Raw genomic sequence first — 27,635 nt, forward strand, 5'->3', positions numbered from 1 at the left:
AACTGTAACACTACAGCTGTACTATCAATAGACGCTAACAAGTGGTGGTATAACTGCATTAGTAATCAGAGCACAGCCCACACCAAACCATACAAACCATTGGCTTCAATACATTAGTCCATCACTACTGCAATACATTCAATGTTGACGTTGCTTATGAACGACCCGTCATAGTGTGTCTCCAAACGGGTGTTGTATTGTATTAATAGTATTGACTGACAAACAATTGGTCACAAAATTCAAGTTTTTTGTCGACAAACACATCGACAATGAAGAGTACGGAACCAATGGACACGTCGTTTGCAGACAATATTCATCACTATATGAATTCACAATCGGTTCAGACATATCTGCATAGTCTTAGTGGTCAAGAGAAACGGTTTAGTGTTGTCGACGCCGATCACAATTACGCCAAACCGTGGAATCGACACCCGGACGGCCAGATCCGGGCAAAAGCGGCCAAATTTTTGTTTATGAAGAACTTCCCGAAACATTTTGCTAAAAGATATCTTTATATGAATTTGATGCAACCAATAGATGTGGAAACTGTGGACACCGTTAAATTGCCGCCATTTGTGTCGGCCAATGACTTGAAGCCGAAGAGCACAATTCAAATGTTGACTCCCGAAGATCTCAATAGCAATGARTTGACAACACCGACGAAAACAGGRTGGACGCCACAGATGAACAAATTGTGGACTCAAGCCGTCGATATTCTCAGTTCGGATCGTTTAACACGACTTACGTACGATTCTCTGCCGAATGAAGTGATACTCAAAAAGAATTTAATGGAGAGAACGACCACTAAGTTTCGGTACTTGTTTGCGGCCACCGGTTGGGACATCAATCAGATCTCATGGCTCAACACAACACTTAATGAATATTTAGGACCAGTATTTCTCGGTCCATATCATGAGGCCATGAATATCTTGAGGAATAAGGTTTGTCTCATTTAATTGAGTGATGATTTTATTCTATAAAATATGCTATATTTCTTTACTATTAGATCCCAACATTAATGGACAAATTTTATGTGCCGTCRAAATATGAAGCATTAATGCGATCAACAAAATCAATAAGCGGTGATCCCATCCAATCAATGCTTAATAGCTATAAATCGGTAATCATTAATAATATAATTATTAAATAAACTAAATTTAAATCTCATTGTGAAATGTGTTTAAATTACTAAAGAAACGCATAAACGGAAGCCCACTATTTCTCATTGTACCAAATGGWCCACAAGTGGCGCATCAGATGACATCACAGCGTATGAAGTATTGGCACAATTTGTTTGGTTCATTGGGGAAAGTCATAACAATTAATGCTGTATTGAGACCTTACGAAATAGTGAACGACTTCATGAATGAGATCCGATATTCTGTACGCGAGAAGATTAAAGAGTGTAAGTCTACGTTCAATGAGGGCCGACCTCTSGTACTCGTGGGCTTTGGTCACTCTTCACTAGTGGCCGCACACTGCGCACTGGACAACGCATCAAATGTTAATGCAACCATTTGCTTGGGTTTCCCATTGACAGCAATCAATGGTTTCCGAGGAGTAAGTCCTCATAAATTACCGATAAAATTACGGTTTATTTATTTTATTTATTATTTTTATTTAGGATTTGGATGACCCGTTGTTAGAGACTACAGTTCCCACAATGTTTGTCATCGGCCAGAACTCAACAATGGCAACACTCGACGATATGGAAGACTTTAGAGAGCGCATCACTAAAACAGAAACGGGTTTAGTAGTGGTCGGCGGCGCTAATGATCGACTTTCTGTGTCCAACAATAAAAAGAAGTTCGAAGGCATCACACAAGCAATGGTCGACCGCTGTATTGCCGATGAAATCTATGATTTTGTTAGCAGTGCTCTCAATCCAAGCACACAGTCATACCCACAATCACGCAATTCGGCTAAAAATACATCCAATAAGACACCGTTAGGTGTGACAGCTATTCCAAAGCCTAAACCCAGACGACGTCCACCAAATCGAGATAAAGATCGCGATTCAAGAAGTAGATCGAGAAAAAAGCCAAAATCATCGGATATTACTAAAGTTGAAAAACCTAATAAAGAGACACCAATTAAAGTTAATGCATCGGAAAATAAAAAACCTGAACCACCTGTCACTGCATCTGCATCTGCAAAACCAACTCCAGCCATAAAAGTTGATACTCCGGTACTTAAACCGAGTACTAGTACAGCTGCACCACTACCACCACATCCTACAGAACCAGCTATTCAGATGTTATCTGAAAAGACTACGAAACCTAATCCCGAACAAAACATTACCCCAGAATCGGTTCCTCTGACTCCCATTCCTACAGAAGGAACTTTAACTCCTAAGACTGAAAGACATTATGGGCTTAGTTATGGTATTTCTGAAATGCCAACTGTTATCAGTCAAAGCGCTACACGAACTGGACGTCAAATAAGAGCCCCTAAATCATTGGATGTTTAAATTTGTAGAATATAAACATTTTGTATAAAAAAAAACATTGAAAACAAAACAGTCATATATTTTATTGTATTGTGAAATATGTATATAAAAATATAAATTAAAAATAATTTAGAAAATGAAATTATAATTAAATGACTAATTAATATAATATTCTAGAGTTGTATCCACTTATAGCTCGTCGTGATCCACATCACTCTTATGGTTGCTCTGGCCTTCAGATGGCTTCATGTAAACGCCTTCAACTGTTCTCCAATAGCTAGCACTGTCGGGATGTGATGAGCCGACGATCTCCATTTGACCGTGAATTGGACGACCGTATTGGTGTCCAGAGATGGATAGCCACCTACGGTAATGCAAAATAGGATAATAATCAATAATAGTTGTAAAATCATTTCCAGTCATCAAATTAATACATTTCTGTGTCCACATGTTTGAGCCGAAAGTCCTTTTCTCGTTCCCAGAAATCGCCGCTACAGACGAGTGTCCAGTTGTCACCGGTATCTCCGTCGCCATTTTTGTCGCCGAAAGCGCTGACCTCTTGATTACCGGACAGCGGTGACGAAAAGTGATGGCTGTGAAGGTTTTTCTTAGTGGACATGTGTTGCAATCGGACGACTGATCCGCACTCAAATGGTTCGCCACGAACACACTGGCGCTCAGTCTTGGACCGCACTGTCCAATAACTGTTAACATCCTCCTGAGTGTCTGTACCCGTCACAGACTGTTGGCCGCTACCCGACCCGTACTTAACATCGTGTGAGTGCAGGCGTACCTTATAGTTGCTGTTCAACAGCTTTATTACCGAACCGCAGGTCACATACGAGTAATATTTAGCCGATAAACACATCCATATATTGCATAATATAAATAATATGACTAACGGTATGTATTGACGATAATTCATGATTTCATATATATATCAATTGTTTATCAAAATTGAAAATAAATACCGATTTTTGCCGATATTGTTGACTATTGTTATTACTATGAATACTACAGTCATATAACTATGTAATACTAATACAAGTTGTAATGCATTGTTGTATTAATATTATTATATTTACTATGACATCAAAAGTAGGCGATATATCATATGGTAATCAAATGAATTACGTCATTGAAAACATTTAAAGGACTGTTTGATTAACTATAGATTTATACAGTATATAGAAAAACATGTATACATTTGGATAGTGTTTGAATAAAGTGTTTACTTTGACTGTTAAGGATTGTCATTGAATTATCTTATATTGAGTCGACTATTGAGTTGATATTTTCCCAACATTTCTACGAAACGTTTGATTGAATTGAGAACTCAGTCATTGAATTGATTACTGTTTTTGTGAAAACATATAACTATTTGAGTGATTAGTATTATCACCAAAACTGATCCAAAACATTGCGATCATGTCTTACGATTACAATAATAGTTAGCCATTAATAATGAAGTTTGTTGTCATGTTTTGTTGGGTAACTAATAATAATAATTTGAATATTTTTAATCATATGATATGTAGTTAATTAGGACTAAAGCCGTATAACAATTGGATGTAATGTTTTGAATCAATGAATGACAACATTGTTAAGCAATAATTGTTGACATTATATGTGATCCCATTGTTAACCTATTGGTGGACATAATATACCATAAGTTTTAATAGTTATTACATTTGTGTGTTTATATGATATATCATATGTAGTCAACAATACATTTATCAATGGGTCGCATATTATTAAGAAAATAATAATTAATATCTAATGAATTGTCATTTATTTATCATATAATGGTAAGTGTTATGTACTTTAGTTAATAATGATTATTATTAATTAATAAATAATTAAATAGTGTTACGCGTGAAACCATTGTTTTTTAGTGAATTGAATATTTAGGAAAAAAATTATTTAGTTATCGCTCGTGATATTGAATTGAATATATATTTTTTGATATGTATTTTAGTAAATATATTATATATAATAAGATATATTAATATATTTATCGAAATTAATTATAAATACAGTGTTTTCTATTGATTTGAATTGAAAACACAAATGTCATGAATAGTGAAAATGTGAAACAAAAATGATTTGCTAAACATATTTATTGAATAACTTTTTTTATATATCATATTTATAAAAAACTGTAACACATTTAATGTAGAAGTGTTTGATAGCACTTTTGATATATTGATGTTTTACAACTATGATTTTGTTTTTTAAAAAAAAATCAGTATTGTTTAAATAGATTCAATTTAATAAACTTATGAAAACTTATGATAAATTTTATTAGTAATCTTATACTGTTRTCCTATTGATAAACATTTGAAGTTGTTATACAAAAAGTTGACCAAAACATTACTTTAAAAGCTTTACTGTAATTTTTTCACTTAAATATAATTAATTATTCAATAAATATGTTATCCTTATGTTTTTCATTAGCAATCATCTAATTCATTAAATATTTAAATTTATTTACATTGGATTTGCTACTCATATTTGTTTATCTATTCAAATGAATGGTAAGACAAGCATATCATAAATTAATTGAGATTAATGTTGATTTGATATCTTATTAAAAATATTTAGTTTTTTTATTTAAAAAATAGCAAAATGTTTGTATTTATTGTTTATGGGTTAATTTTATAACATATTTTATATAAGTTATAAGTATTAATACCGCACTATATTTTGTAATGCTATAAACATATTTTGAATGCTTTATGGCCTTATGTGTAGATCACGCAAATTTACAATGAAATAATAAATTAATATAAAATATTTTGCACATTTTTAACAGTAGTTAAAGAAGTTTTATATAAAATATATTTTGTAATAAATAGGTGCTATTTTATTTTATTTGGTTTAGTTTGGGGTGGGTGGGTGGTTGGGTATGTTAAGTGAGGATATGTAGTTTAAGGTTAGGTTAGCATAAGGTAAGGTTAAGTTAAGGTGTAGGTTTGGTTATATTGCATAAAACAAAAATTGCTTATCTTTTTCTTTATTATCTTAATCCTTATGTAAAAGTATAAAAAAATTAACAATTATATATATATATAAATACTGTATTTGTTATTAGCTCATCATAAATGACTAGAAACTAGACTAGTGTGAAACAGGTCTTATTAATGATAAATATTATGTATATAAACTTTAATATATATTATTCGAAAAAATTGTATTTTTTATATGTAAACTTGAAAAAGTTAACCGGGATTGACCTAGTTCATTATTATTAATAAAATTATGATAACTTTTAGCGCTAAACCAATTGGTCGTCAATTAGGACAACGAAAGGAGACGACTACTCATCCCTTGTTTAAACGTAAGTTTAACACTAATTTTAACTTTTATTATTATTATTATTATTATTATTGAATAACTAATTTTATATTAAATTAACTTTTTATTTGTAGTGAAAACATCATTAAAGACAACAGTGAAGACAACAATGACTACCATTAAGGTATGTTAAGTATTATTTATTTAATTAGAAATCAATATTTATGTTTTGCCTAATAAGGGGAATATAGAGTTTGTTATGACTACTATTACATGAAAGTAGGTCCCCATACATGCATTCAAATACGAGTTTTGACATTGGGTTGGACACCAACGCATATAAACAGGTGCCCAAAACATTACGTGATAGCAATCAAAACTTTTATCTATTTGTGTTAACAAAGAGTATAACTAAAATTTGATGAAATATAATTTAGTCCAAATTTTGTTTATTTTCTATATTTTAATAATAATATTTTATTAATGGTTTTCAGATAAGAGTTAATCGAACTGTACTTCAAATTTAAGGATTATTTTAAAGTATATATATTTTTATAGAAACTCTTATAAAGATTATATGAAAAATATTTTTATAAAATTAATAAAAACATTAAATGTTGTGTACTTGTGATAAGTTTTGGTCTCATAAAGTAGGAGTTATAGCCTCTAATCTTAACTCTACCCGTGCTTTCACTGTCGACACTATAATTTTGATAATGATTTTTGCCACAAAAGGCTATAATTTGAACGAATTTTTAACATATTTATGCAAATATTGTATTTGTATGTATATTAAAAAAAATATCATTTATTATTACCATTGAAGACTTTAAGGTCTTTATGATAATAATACCTAATCCATAACCCAATGCATTATTAGTTAACAGCTTTCAAACACTCCCAGTAATGATATTAACATAACTATTAAATTGAATTTATTTTGCACATCATTACAAATATTTAACAATTGCAATGAATGATACATGTAATTTTTTAGCAAAATTATAATTATTTTCAAAATATTAACTTTAATATTAAATTTTAATTACAACTTAATAATTAATAAAGAATTTAAATTATATATATTCACTAAAATATATAGTACTGCACAATACTTATGCAATACATACCGGTATTATTACATATTTATAGTTTTATGCAATGAAATTGTCATCCAATCAGTTTGATGTGAGTTATCAGAAAAAAGTTTTATCGGTTGTTTTCACTTATTATTTTGAATTATTTAGTTATAACATGTTATAACAATTTATAAAACAATATATTTTCCTCTCAGTTTATGAAATACTCTATCTATCTGTCATTGTTATGAATCCAAAAATAAATAAACTTTTTCTTATATGTCTTTACAGTTTAACGCTATAATGACTTAAATGTTTTAACTTATCTAACAATTCAATTGGTGTATCTTATAGACTATAAGTTAAAGTGTATGACAAATATTATATTTCCTGTTAGTGGAGGTTCTCATATAATTGAATATATTATAAATTAGTTTGTCATAAACTATTACACTATTTGTATTTTATTAAACACGGCGAGTAATTATAATTAATTTTATTGAAAGTATATATTTATTAGTAAAATTGATTGTTTTCTTATTAAAAAGCGTTAAGCCTTGAGTGCCATAGTTGTGTGTTATTTTAAATATTAATAAATTTTGCCTAAAATGGGTCAACACCTCAACAAAATTATTGAAGCACTTGGTTTTGTCATTTTTGTTGCTTTTATAGCTAATCTTTAATGTATAAAAAAATTTAATGAAATATAATTAGCATTTATCAGATATCTGTCATTTGTTATTTTTATTGTGAAGTTTAATAACAAAAATAAGTAACTTTAGGCACAAAAGGAGTTACACTTATTTTTATTTATGTTTAGTGTTTTGCGTCTGATTTTTKCTATTTTAGTTAACTATCATTACATTTAAGGCATTCAATTCCAATGATTTATTTAATGAATGGACAATATTCTAGAATTTATTAATCAAATCATTAATATTTTGTTTGAATTAAATTTTGCTATTTATTTGTTTGCATTAACTGATAAAGTGATTATTGTTTAGTGAATTTGGGTTTTTATGTTTTAATTATGGATTTGGATGCAGTGCTTGATTTGGTAAAAGATTATTTAGATTAATTTATTAGTATTATTAATAATAATTTTATTATTTATGATTTTCTTACASATTATTTTTATACGTTTTAATATACAGTATAAATAATTAATAAGTTAGTTAATGAGTTAATTGAACTCAATCCTAATTTTTACACAAAAATATAAATTTATTTTATTAACCTTTATTTCTTTATTTTTAATGTTAACTATTTTAGGCAAAACAGAGGGCATCGGTATTATGGCTTTTATCCAAAGCTTACAACAATGAGATGCCAACAGATCTGAGAGAACCCTTCTATAAGGACCACGAAGACAATGATAGACTTAAACCACAAATCACRCAATCATTGGCCAGCGCTGAGCTCTATTGTCTGGCGTTGGCCAACATTTACTCCGATCCCAATTATAACTGTTTGAATCATTTCGGTATTATGCAAATACTTCAGCGCAAAGGGGTTTATATGGTAGAGCCAAACGACACATCATTAACCGAAACGGTTCTCATACAGACCGCTCCCATTAAAATGGTATAAATTTATGCACTTAATTGAAAACTTATTATATATATGACAAATGGTTGAGCTTTTTATTTATTTTATTGTTTTTTATTCTTTAATAAATTACAATATATTTATGTTTAATATTTATTACATTTTGTTATTTTTATAGAGCGCTCATATGGTTATAATTGAAGCCATAATGACATTATACATAAAAGAAGTGTTAATTCCCGATAAGGTAGCCGAAGTCGTGGCCAGGTTTTCGTATTTAGAAGAAGACGAAATACCTGATGATTTAGAAGAAGTGGCCATATTTTGGATAAACAAATGTTGCGCCCGATTAAAGCAAACAATGCAATCTGAATTAGCCGCAAATCCCGAAACACGTGATGATTCAGTTCCTCCACTTCATATGGTCACCGATTTGATGGATTTGAGTGACGGCTGTGCATTGGCAGCGCTACTTAGCTTTTACTGTCCGGGTCATCTCAAATGGCAAGATATCTGTATAAGTGTCGACATGTATGATGAAGACTCCATATATAACATCCAATTGATTCAATATTTTTGTGAAGAGAAACTTCCATTTGATTGTTGTTTTTTAACAATCGAAGACATACTGTTCCTTCACGAGACTATTCATACGAATGTGTTAGCCTTTATCGCCGATTTGTTATTTTTCTTTGAAATAAGACCGGCTGAGTGTGTCCGACAGCCCGGTTTGAATTCGAGCATTGATCAGGTGGACGGAGAAGCAAACAATTATCTGCATTATCCCGAATTGCCGACACCCGCTGAAATGAAGGCCATGTCATTGCAGCACTCGTCGTGGGCCGACCATCAAGTTTATCAGCAACCGATCAATGGTTCTCCACCCACTCGACCGCCTCGTCGTCTCAACTCAAATGCAAAGCTTGCGAACCACCAAAAAGGTCTTTCATCACAACAACAACCTTCCGATGAGGACGAAGAGCTAACTCGTTATTTCTCCACAATTGACTTTAAAACCGAAAACGAGGCCTCACCTGAAATAGTTATGATCAATGAAAGGAATGTCAACAAAATGCCACTTCAAATGGGACCCAAATCTATCAATCCTTATGTTAACAACAATATCTATCAAAAGGATAGTAACTCTGATGAAAGTGATGTTCATCTTTCAGGTTCACCACAAAAATCAAGCAATGACTACAACAACCACGAAATTAATGATAAATCCTCCTCACAATTGACTGACTATTATACACAGTTAGCTCAAAACACCACTTCAACAACAACTAGACGACCAAATACAACAACAATCAACAGAACTTTGAACAAAAGCCAACAAAATTTAATGCAGTCGTCTATAGTGTTGGGAACAGATTCTCCGCCACTACCGCTACAACAACAACAACAACAACAATCTGATACCAACAAAGTGAATACGAGTACATTTAACAAATTAAATTCAAAACACTTACCATCTTCTCCAGACACGGAACCGATCATTAATATTGCTTATATGAATAAAAGTGATAAAACAATGAATAACAATAGTAATAGCTGTTTGCCATCTGTGACTAATAAATCCATACAAAACACTTCAAACAATAATACATTTAGAAAAACTAATTTATCTAATAATTCGGTTGAAAATATGTCAGTTAGTGGTGACCAACCATTTTATTTGAAGGAAAACGATAACAATAGTGAATATAAAAGTCTTTTAGATACATATAATTCAAGACAAAACTTACAACAACTCAATAAAAGTGATTCAATAGATTCGTTGTTAGATGAAAATGAAGTCCAGTCTATTCCTGATTCGCCCACTAAGACTAACTCATGTGACTCTGACATCGCATCACAGGTTCATAACATACGACTCAAATTAGAAGAGAAGCGCCGAAAGATTGAACACGAAAGACTGACCGCTGAAGAAGAATGGAAAAATAGTCGACAAAATATCGGCAAAGAGGCCTTTCTTAGGGTTGTTCATAAAAATGGTAGTCAAGAGGTGCCTAATCAACCAATGCCTTCAAATGTGCTACAAAATCATCATATATTAACACAACAAGACTTTATGAGTCAGCAAATGGTTAATCACAATCAGATGCTTCAGAATCAGAATCATATGATGAACTCAGATCAGATGAATCGTCAGTTACATACACCACATATGGTTAACCATCAGATGATTGCACCGGAATATATGAATCAACAAATTCAAGTAATGAATAGCCAGATGTTGAATCACCAGAATATGCCAAACCCGATACAACCGTACTCGACATCACAAACATATTATATTCCGACAACAAATACCTTACAACAACATAATACAGGATTTTATATGAACTCGACAACAGTTCCCATGACATCAGTGCCCATAAGTGTTTCATCTGTTTCTTCTATATCTTCACAACAAATGTTGGATGAGTTTGTACAACAACAACAACAACAACAAAATGTTTTCTTAACCCAAGCCTCTGCTCCAAAACCAATGATTGGCCAAACCTTTCGTGTGAATAAACAAAGTAAACGAAACAAATCGCCTGACTTTTTACAACACACATCACCGGCTCGTTCAGTGACCAGTGAGTACTCAGATGAAGGCTTCAATAACTACGATAAAAGTAATAAGAGTTCATCGAGTAATTCGACTGCAAAAGAAACTGATTCATTGGCCGGCGATAATGCCTTTAATCCTAAAGAAGCGTTTTTCATATCATTTGATAGCGACACTCAAAAGCCAAAGCCGGCTAAACCGGGACTCAAACCAAAACATGTCAAACAACAGCAACAAATTAGACGAGAACTTAAATCAACAAACAATACTATCTTTGAAGCCAACGGCCAAACAGTCAACAATTCGGTCAATGGACAGACAAGTGATGATCAAAATGTTTCGACTTCAGTACAACCAAAACACCAACAGTCGAGTGTCAATTCAGTGTCACCAGGAGTTGGCTTTGTTATCGGCCCAGACTTAGTCCGTCAGGACCTAAGCAGTGAACAAGAAATGGTCAAAAAGAAAGAGGCAATTATGTTGCAGTCACTTAAAAGAAGAGAACAACAAGAATCAGATAGAGCTAAGAGGGAACAAAATATGGCCAAAAAGCGAGAAGACGAGAGAATACGATTGGAAAACTCTGAGAGAAAGAGAGAAGAAGAACGCATAAAAAGACAGTTCATTCTCGAACAATATAGACAACGAAAGGCCACAGAAGAAGCAGAAAAGAACGGCGGAGGCGTGTCATCCAAGGATTCGGTTCGCAGTAATAGTACTTTAGTATTAAATAGACCGCCGCGACAAAGGCTTTTCCAAAAGCCACGTCCAAAGTCACTGCATGTGTCCGCCACTAACATTCAAGATTACACATCACTCGACTGCAACAAATCACGTGTTGTCGATGACACCGACGCGTGTATTCTCATGTCTTCCCACAACAATATGTCTCGACCAGACTCAGCCATGTCTGCAAAGAGTTCTGCATTTGTGTCTTCGCCCACAAATGGCTCAAATGTTCCTCCATATATGTTCTCCAGATTTAGGGGTCCTCCTAGTGATGGAGCGTCTGATGCCGGCTCTGTATACGCTGAATACACGGGCCCTAAACTGTTTGTCAAACCCAGTCAGAAGTCTAATAAAACTTTGATATTAAATGCAATCAATGTTGTGTTGGCCGGTGCTGTCAATGCTGAGACCAAAAGGAAAGTGTCAGAGGTATGAATCGATATATTAATTTAAATAATTGTTTTAATTATTTTGTTTTATTAATAAATAGAGTATTAACTCGTCGGACAGCAAACACTATTTGATATTATTTCGAAATGCGGGCCTTCAGTTTAGAGCAGTTTATACCTATAATCCCGATCGGGAAGAAGTCATTAAACTTTATGGTACGGGTCCTAAAATTGTCACAAATGAAGTCATCGATAAATTTTATAAGTTAGTCATTAATTAATATATTTTATAAAGATTTAGTAAACAAATGTTTTTAATTAAAAAAATGTTAATTGTTTTATTTATTTGTTATTATTATGAAATTTAGATATAACTCTGGAAGTAAAAGTTTTGCCACAATTCAAACCAAACATCTTAGCGTAACTATAGATGCATTCATTATACATAATAATTTATGGACCGGCAAAAAGGTTATACCTAAAAAAGATTATTTGTAGTTAAATATAATTGTACTAAAAAATAATAATCAGAATTAATTTTTTTAAATATCTAAAAATTGAATTATAAATATTTTTTTGTTATAAATTATAGAAATATTAAAACTACCATAATATTAACATTGAATTATTATACACTATAAGCATATAGTTTATATTATCTCAATCTTATGGTAAATTTATTGTTTTCATTTAAAGCTTTCTTTTTCACTACTTATTATACAAAAAAAAACATTTTTTAAAAGTATTGTATATATATTTAGCCAATTTTTAAATATGCAAACAATTATTATTTGCATCAGTTTTATGTTTAACATTCCGCGCTATTATTGAGATTCAATTAGTAATGAGATCAGTAATAATTTAGATGTGTTTTATGAAAGTGAAAATATGTGCCTAATATTTGATAAATGCTTTTTGCATTCAAACGATGTGATGCTTAATACATACAGTTTATGCCACTTAAAAGTTTAAATTTGAGTATTATGTAATGCTTTAGCAAGGTACTGTATATAACTTACCTAATATATTGTAACTTTATACTAAGTTACCTTGCTTAAAGTTGACAGTAATTGATATTACTCAAATATAAACTTTTAATTGGCATAATTTGTATATATATATATAAATTTATATTATCATAATATTTAAAATTTATTTAATTAACTTATTAACAATATAGATATCGTAATATTTTTTGTCGAAATGTTTTTTAAAATTTTTTAACAACTATTCAAATTTTATGTTACTTATATAAAAGTATTAAATATTGTAAATTGATTTGAAATTAGTTTCTAAAACTGATTTCATTTTAAATAAAATGTAAAACTATAACAATTTCTATTACCAGTTATCTTATTTAACTTTTTTCTTAACTTTATTTTAATCTAAAATTTTTTATTGAAATTCTGTGCCATTAAATTCAATTCAATTACATTCACATCAATCACTATTTTTCAATCTCATTATTTCTAATCGTTTTAATAAGAAATTTAGTAAAATTTGTATTTAATTTAATTATTAATAATTTTGTTTATATTGAATATATATAAATAAAAGTTTGTTTTGAGTTGATTTTTTGGTGAATTATATTTATTTAAACTAAAACATACAAACTGTAGATATTATTTGACCGCTACGTTGGCCAACGATTTGGAAGTAATTAAACCTTTGGACTCAATTTTGAACGGTTCGTCCTTATAAGTGGCCACACATTCAGAGTTGGTCTTCAAGTCGGGTGCGATCTGTTCCCAGATTTTCTTTTTCGGATTTAATTGTGAATCAGGTGTTCCTTAAGATATCATTAAATAAAAGTTAAACAAATGTTAAACAAACTTAAAAAGCATTAAATACCGGGATATTTATCAAAGACCACACGATCTCCCGGAACCGATCCTTCGGGAGGAGACAATATTTCTACGGCTTCGGGAGTCGAGGCACACATTACCATAGCTTCGGAAGTGATTCCACGCATTTTTGCCGGTTTAAGATTACATAAGACTATTACCAATCGGTTCTGCATTTCTTCTAATGGCACGAAACGTACTAAACCGGACACAACTGTTCGAGGCTTTTCCTCACCGCAATCAATCTCTTCCAGATATAGCGCATCGGCGTCGGGATGTTTTTTTGCGGTTAATATACGGCCAACTCTTAGATCAAGTCTCGAAACGTCAAGAGGTTTATTATCATCGGATGACTCCTTAGGTTTGTTTGCATTAGTTTTTGGCTCTTTCTTCGGTTTCTTCTCCGACTTTTGCGGTTGTTTTTGATCATCACTTGTCTTTGTAGTCGTTGTCTCATTGGTTGATACAGTCGTTTGATTGATCTCTGAATTATTTGTTGAGTTAGTGTTTGATGTTTTAAAAACATCTGTTAAATTGGGATCGCGTTTGGCYTCCAATTCATTTAATTCTGTGACCAATCGTTGCACTTCTTCTTTCAAACCATTGTTTTCATTGATCAGTCGTTGTCTCTCTCGTTGGATCTGTTCTTCAGTGATGACCTGTTTCTGTGGTTTCAATACATTATCCGCTTCTTTGGCCGCAATCTTGGCCTCTAAATCGGTAATTTTGTTCGATATCTGGATGTGATTGGCATTGATTTCAGTAATTATTTCATCCATTGGTGGCCAACAAACGTTAGTCAATGTCTTTGAATGTCTTTGGATGTGTTGTTTGAATCTGAAAGTTGACCACAAAATTGATGATAACTTTAACTTTGATATCATTTACATAACAATATCGTTCACTAATACTATTACCAAACGTGTCAGCGATTCGATGATATGTTTGTATAAAAGTTATCGCAAAATATGTAACTATTTGTCACATTATTTATGAACAGTAATTGAAAAACATGTGATTATTATTATTTAAAATATAAATATAATATTAATTTATAATAATTTAATTAATTGTTAACATTTAACCATTTATTAACTCATTTATCACTTTAGTATACTTTAATTGATTATTTATACATTTTATATCATAATATTATATAATATTGATTTTATAACTTTAAAAAAGTTTATTTATTGATACTATAGGTCACTACTAGTAATATAAAAATCTTATTAGTTTATAAAAAAGGTCTAAAAAACTATTCTAAATAAGTATAATATTATATCCTTTTTATTATATATTTTGTTGTTTACATCAGCTTTTATTAAATGTCATATAAAAGTACAGTAAAGCATAAAATTTATAATACTTTACTTTATACTATATAGTCATAAAATACGTGATTAACTGRACTTATATGACACTATCATCTTTTTAATGATAAAATTATTTAATAATTTAATATAAATTTTAACAAAAAACAAGTAATTTTTAAATTAATTTAATGGAAATATTATATTCAAAATGTATTAATTAATTGTATATATAATGAGTGCTCTCTTGGATGTGATGTCATAGATGTATGGAAACGGATGTTCATTACATTTGAGTAATACATTTGAAGGACAATCCGATTTACAATACATTTACTTATGCTTTGCTTAATATTACAGTTAGTGTTCATTACTATAGCCTATAGTCTATAGGGTTGTCATTGAATTATTTGAGTATTGAGTTTAGTATTGAATTCATGTTTTTTCCCATTTTTTACGAAACGTTTAATTGAATTGAAATCACATTTCATTTAATTGTTTGATATTTTGATTCAAAATCTATTGATTGATAATCACCTGAACTGATCCAAAACAGTCTACGATTATGTCTTACGAAACATACAATCATACGAATGGATACACAAATGGTTATACATCTCAGACGACGTTAACTGAGACCAACAATTCAGACCATACGCCGTACGGCTTAGTGAACGGTTTGAACGGCACTAATGGTCTGAATCTATACGTCGATCCCAAGATTGACGCCAAAGAGTTCTGGAGGAAGTATGACATCACAGTCCACGGTAGAGAAGCACCACTTCCTATAATGTCAATGGAGTCATACAAATGGCCACAACGTATAGCCGAAGCATTGGCTGCCGATAGCTTTACTTCTCCGACACCAATCCAGTGCCAGTCGTGGCCGATAGCACTGACGGGTCGAGATTTAGTCGGTGTGGCGCAGACCGGATCCGGTAAGACGTTGTGTTATGTGATGCCAGCGTTTATTAAGATAATGAGAGAGCGGCCGCAAAAGTTACCGAAATGTCTGATATTGGCGCCGACACGTGAATTGGCTCAACAAATACAAGAAGTGGTTCGTCGATATAGGTTTGCTAACAATGTCTGTCTTTATGGCGGTGCCTCTCGAGGACCACAATTGAGACAATTGCGAGAAATGAATCCTCAAATCATAATTGCAACGCCCGGTCGTCTGAATGATTTTCTTGAGAGTCGTGCGCTTGATATCCGAGAAGTGAATTACTTAGTCCTCGATGAAGCCGACCGTATGCTTGACATGGGTTTTGAACCGCAACTCAAGAGAATTCTATCTTATTTACCGCGCGAACGACAAACGCTGATGTGGTCGGCCACGTGGCCTAAAGAGGTGCGTGAGTTGGCCACGCAGTACATGAATGACTACATTCAGATCAATGTCGGCGGAACCGAATTGTCTGCCAATAAGAATATTAAACAACACGTGGAAGTATGCGAAGAGTTTGACAAAAAGAGCAAACTCTTTGAATTATTAAAGAATATAAGACCCGATTCTCGCGACAACAAGACTATAATTTTTGCTGAAACAAAACGTAAGGTAAATGAGTTGGACGGCGAACTGACTCGCGGTGGTTGGCCATCGGCCTGTATTCACGGGGATAAACCACAATTCGAAAGGGATTGGGTTCTCAAAGGTATTTATTAACCATTTTCTATAACTAACAACATATGTAACTAATGTATTGTCTTTTTTATTGGTAGACTTCAAATCTGGTCGCAAACCAATACTGGTTGCCACAGATGTGGCCGCACGTGGATTGGGTAAGTGATCTGTTTTGATGTATTTTGATTGCATTGTAAGAACTGAAGACTCAAATTGAAATGAGAGTCAATCGCATCTGGGTTTGTATGACATACATGTTGTTATATCACCGGATCATTCAAACCGGTGACTGACAGTCATCATAATAGATGTCCTGAATTGTGATTTTAATATTATGATTGATAATGAAGTAAATTGCAATTCATTGGACTGTTTATAAATGTAATAAAATGGCATGAAATGTAAAAATTAGGATAATATGATATACAGTTAACGCAATGGCGCTCTTATGATACCTGTGCTGATGTGTATTAACTGTTATTTCTTTTGTTTTTATCCTTAAACAGAGGCACTGAAGATATTAATGGAGTCGAAAAATGATATACTACTGTATATTTTGGCTCTATTATTGTGGTGCCTCTACTATCTGTCCACACGTCATGTCCTCCAACACTGACCAGCAGTGAAAAATTGAGAGGACCTGAACTTGTGATGACTACTCAAATGTCAACATAACTCATGCCTGGATGCGAACCAATGCACTCAAAACCTGCCTTTCAATTGAAATGATCGGTAAAATACTGTGAATTAATTATTATGTTATAAGTGGTATTAGTTAATGGCTCTCAAAACTATTTTTTGTAAGATTTATTGGTCATTATTATTAGTTTTTATTTGTATTACTTTTTTAGGCTAATTAGCTAACAATTGAAAATTGTTTTATAATTAATAATTGATTGTATTTTAAGCTCAATTTAATTATAATATGAATGATACTAACTGTATGACTGCCGCTACAGATGTGGATGACATAAAGTATGTAATCAATTATGATTACCCAAATTCTGGTGAGGATTATGTTCATCGAATTGGTCGAACTGGTCGTAGAGATCGAAAGGGAACGGCTTATACATTCTTTACATCAGAAAATGCAAAACAGGCTAAAGAGTTGATTGAAGTTTTAAGAGAAGCGCAACAAACAGTTGAGCCTAAACTCTATGACTTAATGCAACAGTCGAGGTATATGGGAAAAGATAGGAGACGTCGTTATGGTGGCGGAGGTGGTCGTGGAGGCGGTGGTGGTGGTGCAGGTAGAATGCATAGAGGAGGCGGTATGAATGGAGGAGCTATTAAACGTAAATTTGACGATCACAACGATGGACCAACAGCTAAGAGACAGCAAAGAGGAGATTTCAATAGAGATCGACGACGATAGGGCTCACTATTGTTTATAACTATAAGATCCGCTTAAATCATAACCAATTGTTTGATATATTAATCAATTTCTCAATTTTTGAATCAAACAGATTGGTATTGATTTTGGCATTAGTTTTTAATTTTCATTCTCATTATTTAAATAATTGATAAAAAAGTATTTTTTGTTGTCATTTAAGATTTATTTTCTTAATTATTTTAATTGAATTATACAATTACTTGCTCTTTAAGAGCCTTATCCGGCATTTTTAGTTGAATGTATCTTTAAATTATTGATTTAGTAAATTATAATATTATGCCAAATATTAAATGAAACTAAAAAATTTTGTGAATTGAATAATAGTGATGTTATACTTATAAATATTAAAACATTTTCCATTTATGTTAACCAATAAATGTATATTTAAACAAATCTTAAATAAATACCATTTTGTTTCTAAAAAATTTATTTTAATAATTCATTCATTAGTAAAAATTGTAATAAACATTGTTTGCTATCACTTAAACATATTGTAACAGAATAACCAATGAAACGACAATTTGAAGTCTTCTAAAAGATTCAAACACTCGTCTCTTATAACAACTATTGAATGATTAGCCGATCGCCAAACTAATGGTACATTTTATATGAATTTGATGGCCACTCGATTGTCCAAATATGTCTTCTTCAACATCTAATGGATCCGTTTGGGTGTTTGGGTTTCAATTAAAGGAAATATATTATTTGTATAGAATTGGCGTCTATTCTTAATTGRCTCTCAAATAGGATCTAATATTTAAKACACCTCTCTCTCTCTCTCTCTCTCTCTCTTTCTCTCTCTCTATCTCTCTCTCTCTCTCTCTCTCTCTCTCTCTCTCTCTCTCTCTCTCTCTCTCTCTCTCTCTCTCTCTCTCTCTCTGTATATGTTCCGATGTTTTGAATATTTATAAAACTAAACGCTTTAATCTATAGAATAGTAACAATAAATGAAAAGTAATTAAACAGAAAGTTTTCATGAATTAAAACTTAATAATCATTTCTATGTGTTTTTAATAGAGTAGTGAATATTACTGTACAGTAGTAAACAAGTAATATATAATATGTCAATCATAGCTGTTATAATACAGTATATTGCTATCACTATCACCAATAAATTTGTGAACAATTGTTAATATAGATATCAAAAGAAAACTTTTGCTTCAATAGCACTGTTACCACAAAGACGACTGATTTTTTGTTTTGGAGGAATATGTTTAACTCAATTCAGTGATAATTATCAATAAATATTTAGTACATGAGATTGTTATATAAATATTAAATAAGCAATCATTTATGTGATAAACTCCATCAATGAACTCAATATTAATTATAATCACTAATGTATATGTGTTGGCAGGAAAAGCTTAATTAAATAATAGATAACAGTAGTTTATTAAACATTATAAAAAACTTATAGAAAATATGATCATGCACATATAAACTATTACTAATTAATATATAATTTATAATGTGTAAATTTAGCAAATAATAGCGTAAAATATTAGTTTAAAAAATAAGCTTTTCCTGCCACCGCCTATAGATAGTTTAGTTATGATAAATGTATTTTACAATTGCGATTATAATTACTAGAAAAATGAAAAATAATTASTGAATAATTTTTTATATATTAATATAATATAATATTAATTAACATTAAATTGAATTAAATAATCACTTGAGATTATATTAGTTTAAAATAATTTTATTTTTTTAAGTTTTCTTTTTAATACTCAAAAAATCTATTAAATTTAAAGTTTTTTTCAATTATAATCTTATTAATAGATTTTATTTAAAAAAGAAAAAGTTATTTTAGTTGTTGAGTTAAATTTTAATTAATTGAATATGATTTGCATTAACAAAATATTTTGTTTTTATGAAAATAAATATTCTCGATTTTTCAATTATATTTTTAAATCTAATGTATGATTTAATAACGGATAGTCATAACATTTTATTGAAATAACTATATATATATATTTAAAAAAATAATTGTTTTAGAAAAAATTCATACATTACTAATCACTATTAATTACTATTAAATTCAATGTTAAATTAAACATCAATAGCAAATTATTTTCATAAAATATTTAAATTTAGTTAAAGTTTAATATACATTTTATAGTGTCAGTTAAATTAAGTTGGAAATTTTTTCGCCACTAAACCTTAAATAAGATATTTATTTGATTTTTTATCTTTAAAACTCATTATTATTATTATTATTATTATTATTATTATTAGCACACATGTAATGTAAGACTATTAACCAAAATAGTGTTTTACATATTTAATGAGTTAACTCTTAGAAAAAGCCGAAAATGAGTTATAGTTTGCGGCAAATTATAAATTATTTGTATTTATAATAAAATTTGTATTGAATTTTTGATGTAATAGAAAAAAGTGATAAAAAATTGTAATATAAATTAGCTCTCATTTTAACTGCTAATACATTACAATATATTCAAATTGTATTTAACATTTAAGAATAATAGTTATTATTTAATAATTTTGTACTGTCTATACAGTAAATATTATATTTATTAAACAATTTGTTGTATATTATTTAAAAATATAATGAGATTATATTTTGACACTAAATCTATCAAATTTTCAAATGATAATTTATAATAATAAATGTTAGATTAATAAAAATAATAAATTTATTTATCTTAATATGTAAAATTTAGAAATTAATTTAATATTATATAAATAATCAATTTAAGATAAAATAACAATATTTTATTAGTTTAAATATAATTAAAATATAAATAATTGTAAAATTTATATTAACTAACAATTGTTTTATTTATTTATACAAAACAGTTTATATATATTTTTTGTAACAATTTGTTAAAATGATTAGTTTATAAATAAATTAATATTTGATTTTAAAAATTATTATTAATATAATCGATAGACATAAATACAGATATTTGTATGTATTTAAATAGCATGTTTTAGGTGTAATTATTTATTTTGATTTCATTTTTATAATCTTATATTATAATATCATATCATGTATATTAATATCATTTATATTAATATAATAGATGAATATTTCTATAAGTTAAACATTTATATTATGTTTTGTTTAAGTATTTTAAAAAATATTCAATAAACTGTTAGACAGACACCGATGCCTATTATCGGAGACACGGCTTTTCGTCGCACAGTTATATAGTATTTGAAGCACTTCTTGTATTGATCGATGAAAATGCATTGAAATATATATATACATATATATTATATATATTTATATATAAGAAATGGTTGCAGCAAACGATGAGAGATAAGTATAATAATAATAATATTAATATTATTAAAGTCAAAGATGATGTTGAAAGTGATGTCTGTAGTGATGAATGGTTTTTCCATCCATTCCTGTACTCTGTATGACCTTTGCTGCTGAAGATGACATTAAAGGACACATACAGAAGCTCTGTATTAAACAAACATTTATATATTCACAGACATATCCAATATATTTATAAATATATTATATAATGTATAGTAAACTTTGAGCATTGTTTTCAACAATAAATCTATTAATTTATATATGATATATACTGTATATAATCTTATATATAATTCATAATATGATCGACGGGTTAAACATTTTTGTCATTTTGGTTTATATTTGTTATATGAAAAAATATGTTTCAATTTTTTGTCAAAAAATCCATAAAATTATTTATCAAATTTTTATATTTAATAGAATAATAATAACAATTAAATTTTAAATGTAATTGTTTTGCATCTAAATGTTAGATTTGGTCAGTAAGTGGTGATGAAGTCAATTATAATAAACTTTCCACTTATAGACCATACCATACATACCTTCCTAAGTGCTATTAAAAGCTATCGATAATAATACAAACAATTGATTAATTGTCACTAATTTTATTACATATTAAGTCAAACTGTGTGTAAAAATCTAATTTAAAGCCAAATTGTTGTCGAGTTAGCGCTGGTTCGCGAAGATTTTCGCGAAGATTTTCGCGACGAAGGCTTTTTCTGTGAAGACGACGTGTCGTCACTGGAAGAATGTATTGTCTGATCAGTTGTCACCACTGGAGTACTGGTAATCACATCAGAATTAAGGGTTACAACGGGAGTGGTTGTCATAACTGCAGTAGTGGTCACAACAGGAGTGGTTGTCATAACTGGAGTGGTGGTCACAACAGAAGTGGATGTGACAACAGTGTGCACCTGTGGATTAGTACCGGTTTTAGCGTCCACTGTCACTGTAGTATTGGCTGCTTTGATGGCACTGCTGGTGGATGTATGGGTAGCGGAGCACAAACAGCTATTACTCGTGTTGATTATCGATGCACTTCCGGTATTTGTATCACTGATTGGTTGGCTGTTAGTGTGTACTGTAGTGGTTGTTATAGTTTGTTGCGGCGATTTGTCTTTAGGATTGGTGGCCACTGTTGTGCTGACTGTCGGTGCAGTTGTGGTTGTGTTAGTTGTAGTGGTTGTGCTTTCAATGCATTTAGCGTTTGGGCTAACATTGGGGACGGCATTGATTTGATAACTTTTCTCGTTTGGTGAGCCTATACGTCAAACAATTTGACATTAAAATAATAATGTTATTAATACAATACAATTGACTTGAATTTATATCAAACGTAAGATCAATAATGACCTAAAAAAGATGACTTTTGACAACTAATAATTGATAACATTTCATATATTGTATATAAAACACTATTAATTGTCTCTAACTTATATGAACTCAAAGGGATTTATTTAATATTTTTTTGCAATTAACCCATAGTTAGTAACAAATGATGAAAATATCAAATAAATTTAATATTATTAATTATTAATGCAAGATATACTGTATAATATAATGAAATATAATTTATATATAGTATATATATAATTTACCAGTTTTTATACAGTTGTTATTTAAGTGTCTAAGCCTACGAGCCTATCGGCAAAATGTTAGACATTTAATGGCATCACTTATTATTGATTATAATTCACAAGTTTCTGTTGTATATATATTATACAAATATATTAACCCAAAAACTTTTGTACCTAAATAACGAAAATGCCTTTTTCGACATAATTGTTATTATTATTATAAGTTGTATTATAAAGTGAAAGTTAAATAAGACTCTATTGGCCTTTAATTTGCCATTTCTTGGTTAACATTTCAGAGTTTTCAAAATAATAACAACAAAATTATACAGTAATGTATATAAAGAGTTTAGATGATCAATAAAATAAATAGTTTAATAGATTGAAAAATAAAATTTTTTGATTATGTTTTTTGTCAATTTTTATTTCACAAGTAAATTGACTTTACTTTTTTTATCAACTTTCCAAACGTGATTGTGATATCAGATAAAAGCTACTGTATCTACAATCTGGACAAAATAGTTGGYACTTGTTTTATAGYCAAAAGTGTGTTAAGAAATTGACCTAGCTCAATGAAATTTTTTTATATACAACTATCGATTTTCTGACAAATTGTTTTGATATAAAAACTTTTTTCTATTACAGTTCAGTTATATGAGAACTGGGAGGTGCTATATCTCAAAAATAATATGACATATAATAGATCTAATCAAACAATTTTATACAYTATTAAAATTCATTCGATACGTGTTTTGGCAATTTTTAAATAAATATTTTGTTTGACCATAAATTATCCAGAAATTTAAAAACTTTCATATCTAAAATGTAACTTGGTATATTTTTATATAATTTATTTTACAATATTCTATTACAATAGTTGCATAAAAATTTTTATTGAGCAATTGGTCAATTTCTTAATACACTTTTGACTATAAAACAAGTGCCAACTATTTTGTACCAGATTTTTTATATATATATATATACTGTATATAGGACTGTATATCAGTATATTATTTATAAGGTTTAATATAATAAATTATACAATAAGTTATATTATAAATAAAATAAAAAAGTATTACATAATATTGTAAAGTAGAAATGAATTAATTCTACTCAAAAAAAAAATAATTTTTTAAAAGCAAATTAAAATTTAATTTAAAACTTAATTGTCTTTGTTGTATATAAATTTAATATTTAAATCATTTTATATCTATAATATATTTAACTAACAGTTTCTAGAAAATATAAATTAAAAAATGCAAATATCATACCAAATGAAAGTTTGACGGCATTGGTGCGTCTATTTGTTTGAAATGGTCCGCTATTTGTATTTTTATTATCATTGAGTGGATCTCTCTCTTCGGGTACATTACACACCCGCCTTCTCTGTCGGGGCAGCTTTTCGCGGGCCTGAGTGTGTGAGTAAAACATTGTAAAGTTTGATACGATAACAGGCACCGGTAGGGCTATTGTGAGCACACCGGCCAAAGCACAGAGAGCACCCACAAGCATTCCTGCATAGGTTCGGGGAACCATATCACCTGTTCATAGGGATAGAGTAGTTTGCAATCAATCATTTCATTGACAATATTATTATTAAATAAGTCATATCTAATAAAAAAATATAACTTTTTTAATACCATAACCAACAGTAGTCATAGTAATCATAGCCCACCACAAGCCCTCCGGAATACTTTTGAAGTCATTCCTAGGGTTGGCCTGAAGTCGTTCGGCATAATAGACAAGACTAGCGAAGATGACAATACCCAACACCAGAAAAAATACTAACAAAAACAACTCTTTAGCGCTCGCTTTGAACGTATGAACCAATATCTTGAGTCCTCTGGAGTGTCGGGTCAGCTTAAAGAGTCTTAATATACGGATTATACTAAAAAAGTCGAGTATATCGGCATTTTCGATGTCAGCCGTTAATCGTTGAAGAAGCATATCAGAGTAGAAAGACATCGTTGCTATGAAGTCTATAATGTTTATCATATCCCTTACAAAATCCAATTTACTCGGACTCACCTAAAATGGACAGACATTTACACATCATTTGGTTAGAAAAGAATAAATTAGTTATTGACTTACAAAGTGAATGAACAATTCAATTGTGTTTTTCTATGTATGTATGTATGTATGTGTGTGTGTGTGTGTGTGTGTGTGTGTGTGTGTGTGTGTGTGTGTGTGTGTGTGTGTGTGTGTGTGTATGTGTTTGTGTAACAATAATCAGCAAATGTATGGCTTGTTATGATATTAATCTAAGAATATATTATTATTTTTTTCTATTTCTCCACAAAACAAGTGTGTGATTCTTGAGTTGCAAATATAAATGATGTGATTATTATTACCTTTCTTTATGTTTGTTTGAAATTACACTGTATTTGCCGTTTAGAGTATATAATATATTTTATATATGGTATTAGTTATATTATATAATCTTATATAATTTTTTATGTTATACACTATTTACTAATGTTTTGTAACAAATGAATGCAAAAATTTGTAGTTAGTTTTTTGGTCAAATCTTGAATAAAGGCCAACAAAAATAAAATAAAATAAACGAATCTTTATTTAGTTGATGTGATAAACAGGATCTCTAGTGATTTATCTGAGAGATGTTAACAAACTTTAGGGAAATAACACTAGTATTTGTGTTGAAATTCAAAAACATATCAAACATATAGAACTGGTGTTTCATTCACACCGGTATCCATTTGTTTGATTCACTGACACATATACTGTATATACTATATGCACTGTACATACASTACTATACATCTATTTGATACTTTTATCTTTCAATTGTGTAATCAATAAAATTTTAAAAACTATTTTACTATAATATACATGAGTATTGTTTGCTATTCATAATCAATAAAACCGTTTTACCATTTAGTTTATATTTCTTAAAAATATTTATAAGTGGTTTAAAAGTATAATATAATTACTTGTTATAATAAAATATGTAAATAATTTATATATAATATATAAAATTTATTATTAAAAATATTTGACAAACGTCTTAAACGTTGAAAACTTTATTTAAAACTAAATTAATAAAAATTAAATTAAAAAATATAATGTATGATATATGCAATAATATTTAACTGTATACACATTTATGGTCATTCAAAAAATWAATTGTTACTAATATGTTTATTATTTATAATATTTATTATTAATATTAATAAAATATTTGATTAAATAAATAGTCAACACTAAATATCAATAGTATAAAAAAATTATTGTATTAATTGACAAAAAAATAAACTTAAAATTTAGATTTTTAAAATCAAATACTTCATAAAAGTTATTTAGAAATAGATTTATGCTATAAATATTTATATCTATATAAATATCAAAAGATATATATAAATTTTTTTTGATACTTTAAGGCGTTTTTCATCTATAGTTATGTGTAACTATAATCCTGGATATGTATCAAAAATTTAGATTCTTTATAATGTATTATCATTTTTTGACATAAATTGTATGAAAGAATTCATGTTTAAAATAGTAAAAAAATAGATACAATTCAAAATAAAATACATTTGTATACAAAATTTTATTCAAAATCACGCCATGAAATATTTGAATGACAATCTCTTAAAACAATTATTATTATTATTATTAATGTAATTTTTAAATTAAACTTATTTCAAACTAAATTGAAGCATAAAATTTGGTGTCAAAATCTAGTGATAAACTACACATAAAAGTACATATTTTTGAAATTTAGGAAAACCATATAATTTTTCAAATATTTATACAATGTACAGTAAATTAATTAAAATAAATTTTTAATTATGATACACTATGAGTTAGTAATTGATGAGTATAGATATCATATCTAGATCCTCAAACAAAGTAAATTAATTTAAACAAATTAAAATTTATAATTTACATTAAATTTTATTATGTTTATTTATGTAATTTATGTCAACTTAAATGTTCAAATTAAACGATTACATATTTTAATAATAACAATTAGTTAATTAATTAATTAATTAAATAATACGGAATTAAGTATTTAACAAAATAATTTTGTTTGAAAATATAAATTAATTTGAAAATAAATTATATATAACATAATTAATATGACTACTATTCAAAAAAAAGTACAACTTTTATGTAGTATTTCTCTACTCATCAATTAGTAAACTCGCATAATATATAAATTATAACTTTTATATAGTGTATATCACAATATAGTTTGTAAAACTGATAATTATGAGTGTAATTGTAAATATTGCAAAATTCATACCACAAATCTCATGGCGATCTCAAACGAGAACCAGGCGTTGCATATGCTCTCGATATAGTAGAAGGCCTTATGGGCGTCAGTCTTGTACTTATCCAATGTCCAGGTAGTGGTGTTTAGGTGGGTGTAAACGGTCCGGTTCTGTATGTTCGGCACTCGCATATTTGGATGAGTTTTTAAACAAAATGAAAATATTGAGACACATATGAAAAACACGGATATCACAGCCACAACCTGTCAATTGTTTCAAATTAATAAATTGTATAATTTATTTAAATAA

At 29.3% G+C, this 27,635-nt stretch overlaps 7 protein-coding genes across 7 annotated transcripts in view; 3 read left to right on the top strand and 4 right to left on the bottom strand.

The window, feature by feature from the left end:
• LOC128966074 (sterol regulatory element-binding protein cleavage-activating protein-like) overlaps positions 1–27,635 on the bottom strand; it is a 161,660-nt gene that overhangs the window by 75,404 nt on the left and 58,621 nt on the right. The window lies entirely within an intron of this gene.
• LOC128965122 (KAT8 regulatory NSL complex subunit 3-like) lies at positions 85–2,470 on the top strand. Its single transcript, XM_054311779.1, has 4 exons — positions 85–941; positions 1,007–1,120; positions 1,195–1,560; positions 1,625–2,470. Exons 1-4 carry the CDS (start codon positions 270–272, stop codon positions 2,468–2,470), a joined length of 1,998 nt encoding a protein of 665 aa, XP_054167754.1. The 5' UTR covers positions 85–269.
• On the bottom strand, positions 2,518–3,519 carry LOC128966186 (stromal cell-derived factor 2-like). The gene is made up of 2 exons (XM_054313005.1): positions 2,884–3,519; positions 2,518–2,813 (listed from the first exon to the last, which is right to left on the bottom strand). Exons 1-2 carry the CDS (start codon positions 3,372–3,374, stop codon positions 2,639–2,641), a joined length of 666 nt encoding a protein of 221 aa, XP_054168980.1. The 5' UTR covers positions 3,375–3,519; the 3' UTR covers positions 2,518–2,638.
• On the top strand, positions 3,729–12,549 carry LOC128966048 (patronin-like). Its single transcript, XM_054312854.1, has 7 exons — positions 3,729–4,257; positions 5,725–5,789; positions 5,881–5,930; positions 8,098–8,409; positions 8,552–12,091; positions 12,153–12,316; positions 12,420–12,549. Exons 3-7 carry the CDS (start codon positions 5,916–5,918, stop codon positions 12,547–12,549), a joined length of 4,161 nt encoding a protein of 1,386 aa, XP_054168829.1. The 5' UTR covers positions 3,729–4,257; positions 5,725–5,789; positions 5,881–5,915.
• Positions 12,477–14,866, bottom strand: LOC128966142 (aminoacyl tRNA synthase complex-interacting multifunctional protein 1-like). The gene is made up of 3 exons (XM_054312960.1): positions 13,903–14,866; positions 13,662–13,840; positions 12,477–12,529 (listed from the first exon to the last, which is right to left on the bottom strand). The coding sequence occupies exons 1-2, from the start codon at positions 14,777–14,779 to the stop codon at positions 13,674–13,676; spliced, it is 1,044 nt and encodes a 347-aa protein (XP_054168935.1). The 5' UTR covers positions 14,780–14,866; the 3' UTR covers positions 12,477–12,529; positions 13,662–13,673.
• Positions 15,540–18,470, top strand: LOC128966083 (probable ATP-dependent RNA helicase DDX17). The gene is made up of 3 exons (XM_054312897.1): positions 15,540–16,863; positions 16,931–16,990; positions 17,792–18,470. The coding sequence occupies exons 1-3, from the start codon at positions 15,774–15,776 to the stop codon at positions 18,205–18,207; spliced, it is 1,566 nt and encodes a 521-aa protein (XP_054168872.1). The 5' UTR covers positions 15,540–15,773; the 3' UTR covers positions 18,208–18,470.
• Positions 22,162–27,559, bottom strand: LOC128965131 (potassium voltage-gated channel protein Shaw-like). The gene is made up of 4 exons (XM_054311790.1): positions 27,359–27,559; positions 24,732–25,119; positions 24,363–24,632; positions 22,162–22,778 (listed from the first exon to the last, which is right to left on the bottom strand). The coding sequence occupies exons 1-4, from the start codon at positions 27,515–27,517 to the stop codon at positions 22,162–22,164; spliced, it is 1,434 nt and encodes a 477-aa protein (XP_054167765.1). The 5' UTR covers positions 27,518–27,559.

Source organism: Oppia nitens, unplaced genomic scaffold (genome assembly GCF_028296485.1).
Source record: "Oppia nitens isolate AA-2021 unplaced genomic scaffold, nextdenovo-longstitch-racon4-pilon3 scaffold10_pilon_pilon_pilon, whole genome shotgun sequence".
NCBI classification, from domain to species: domain Eukaryota; kingdom Metazoa; phylum Arthropoda; class Arachnida; order Sarcoptiformes; family Oppiidae; genus Oppia; species Oppia nitens.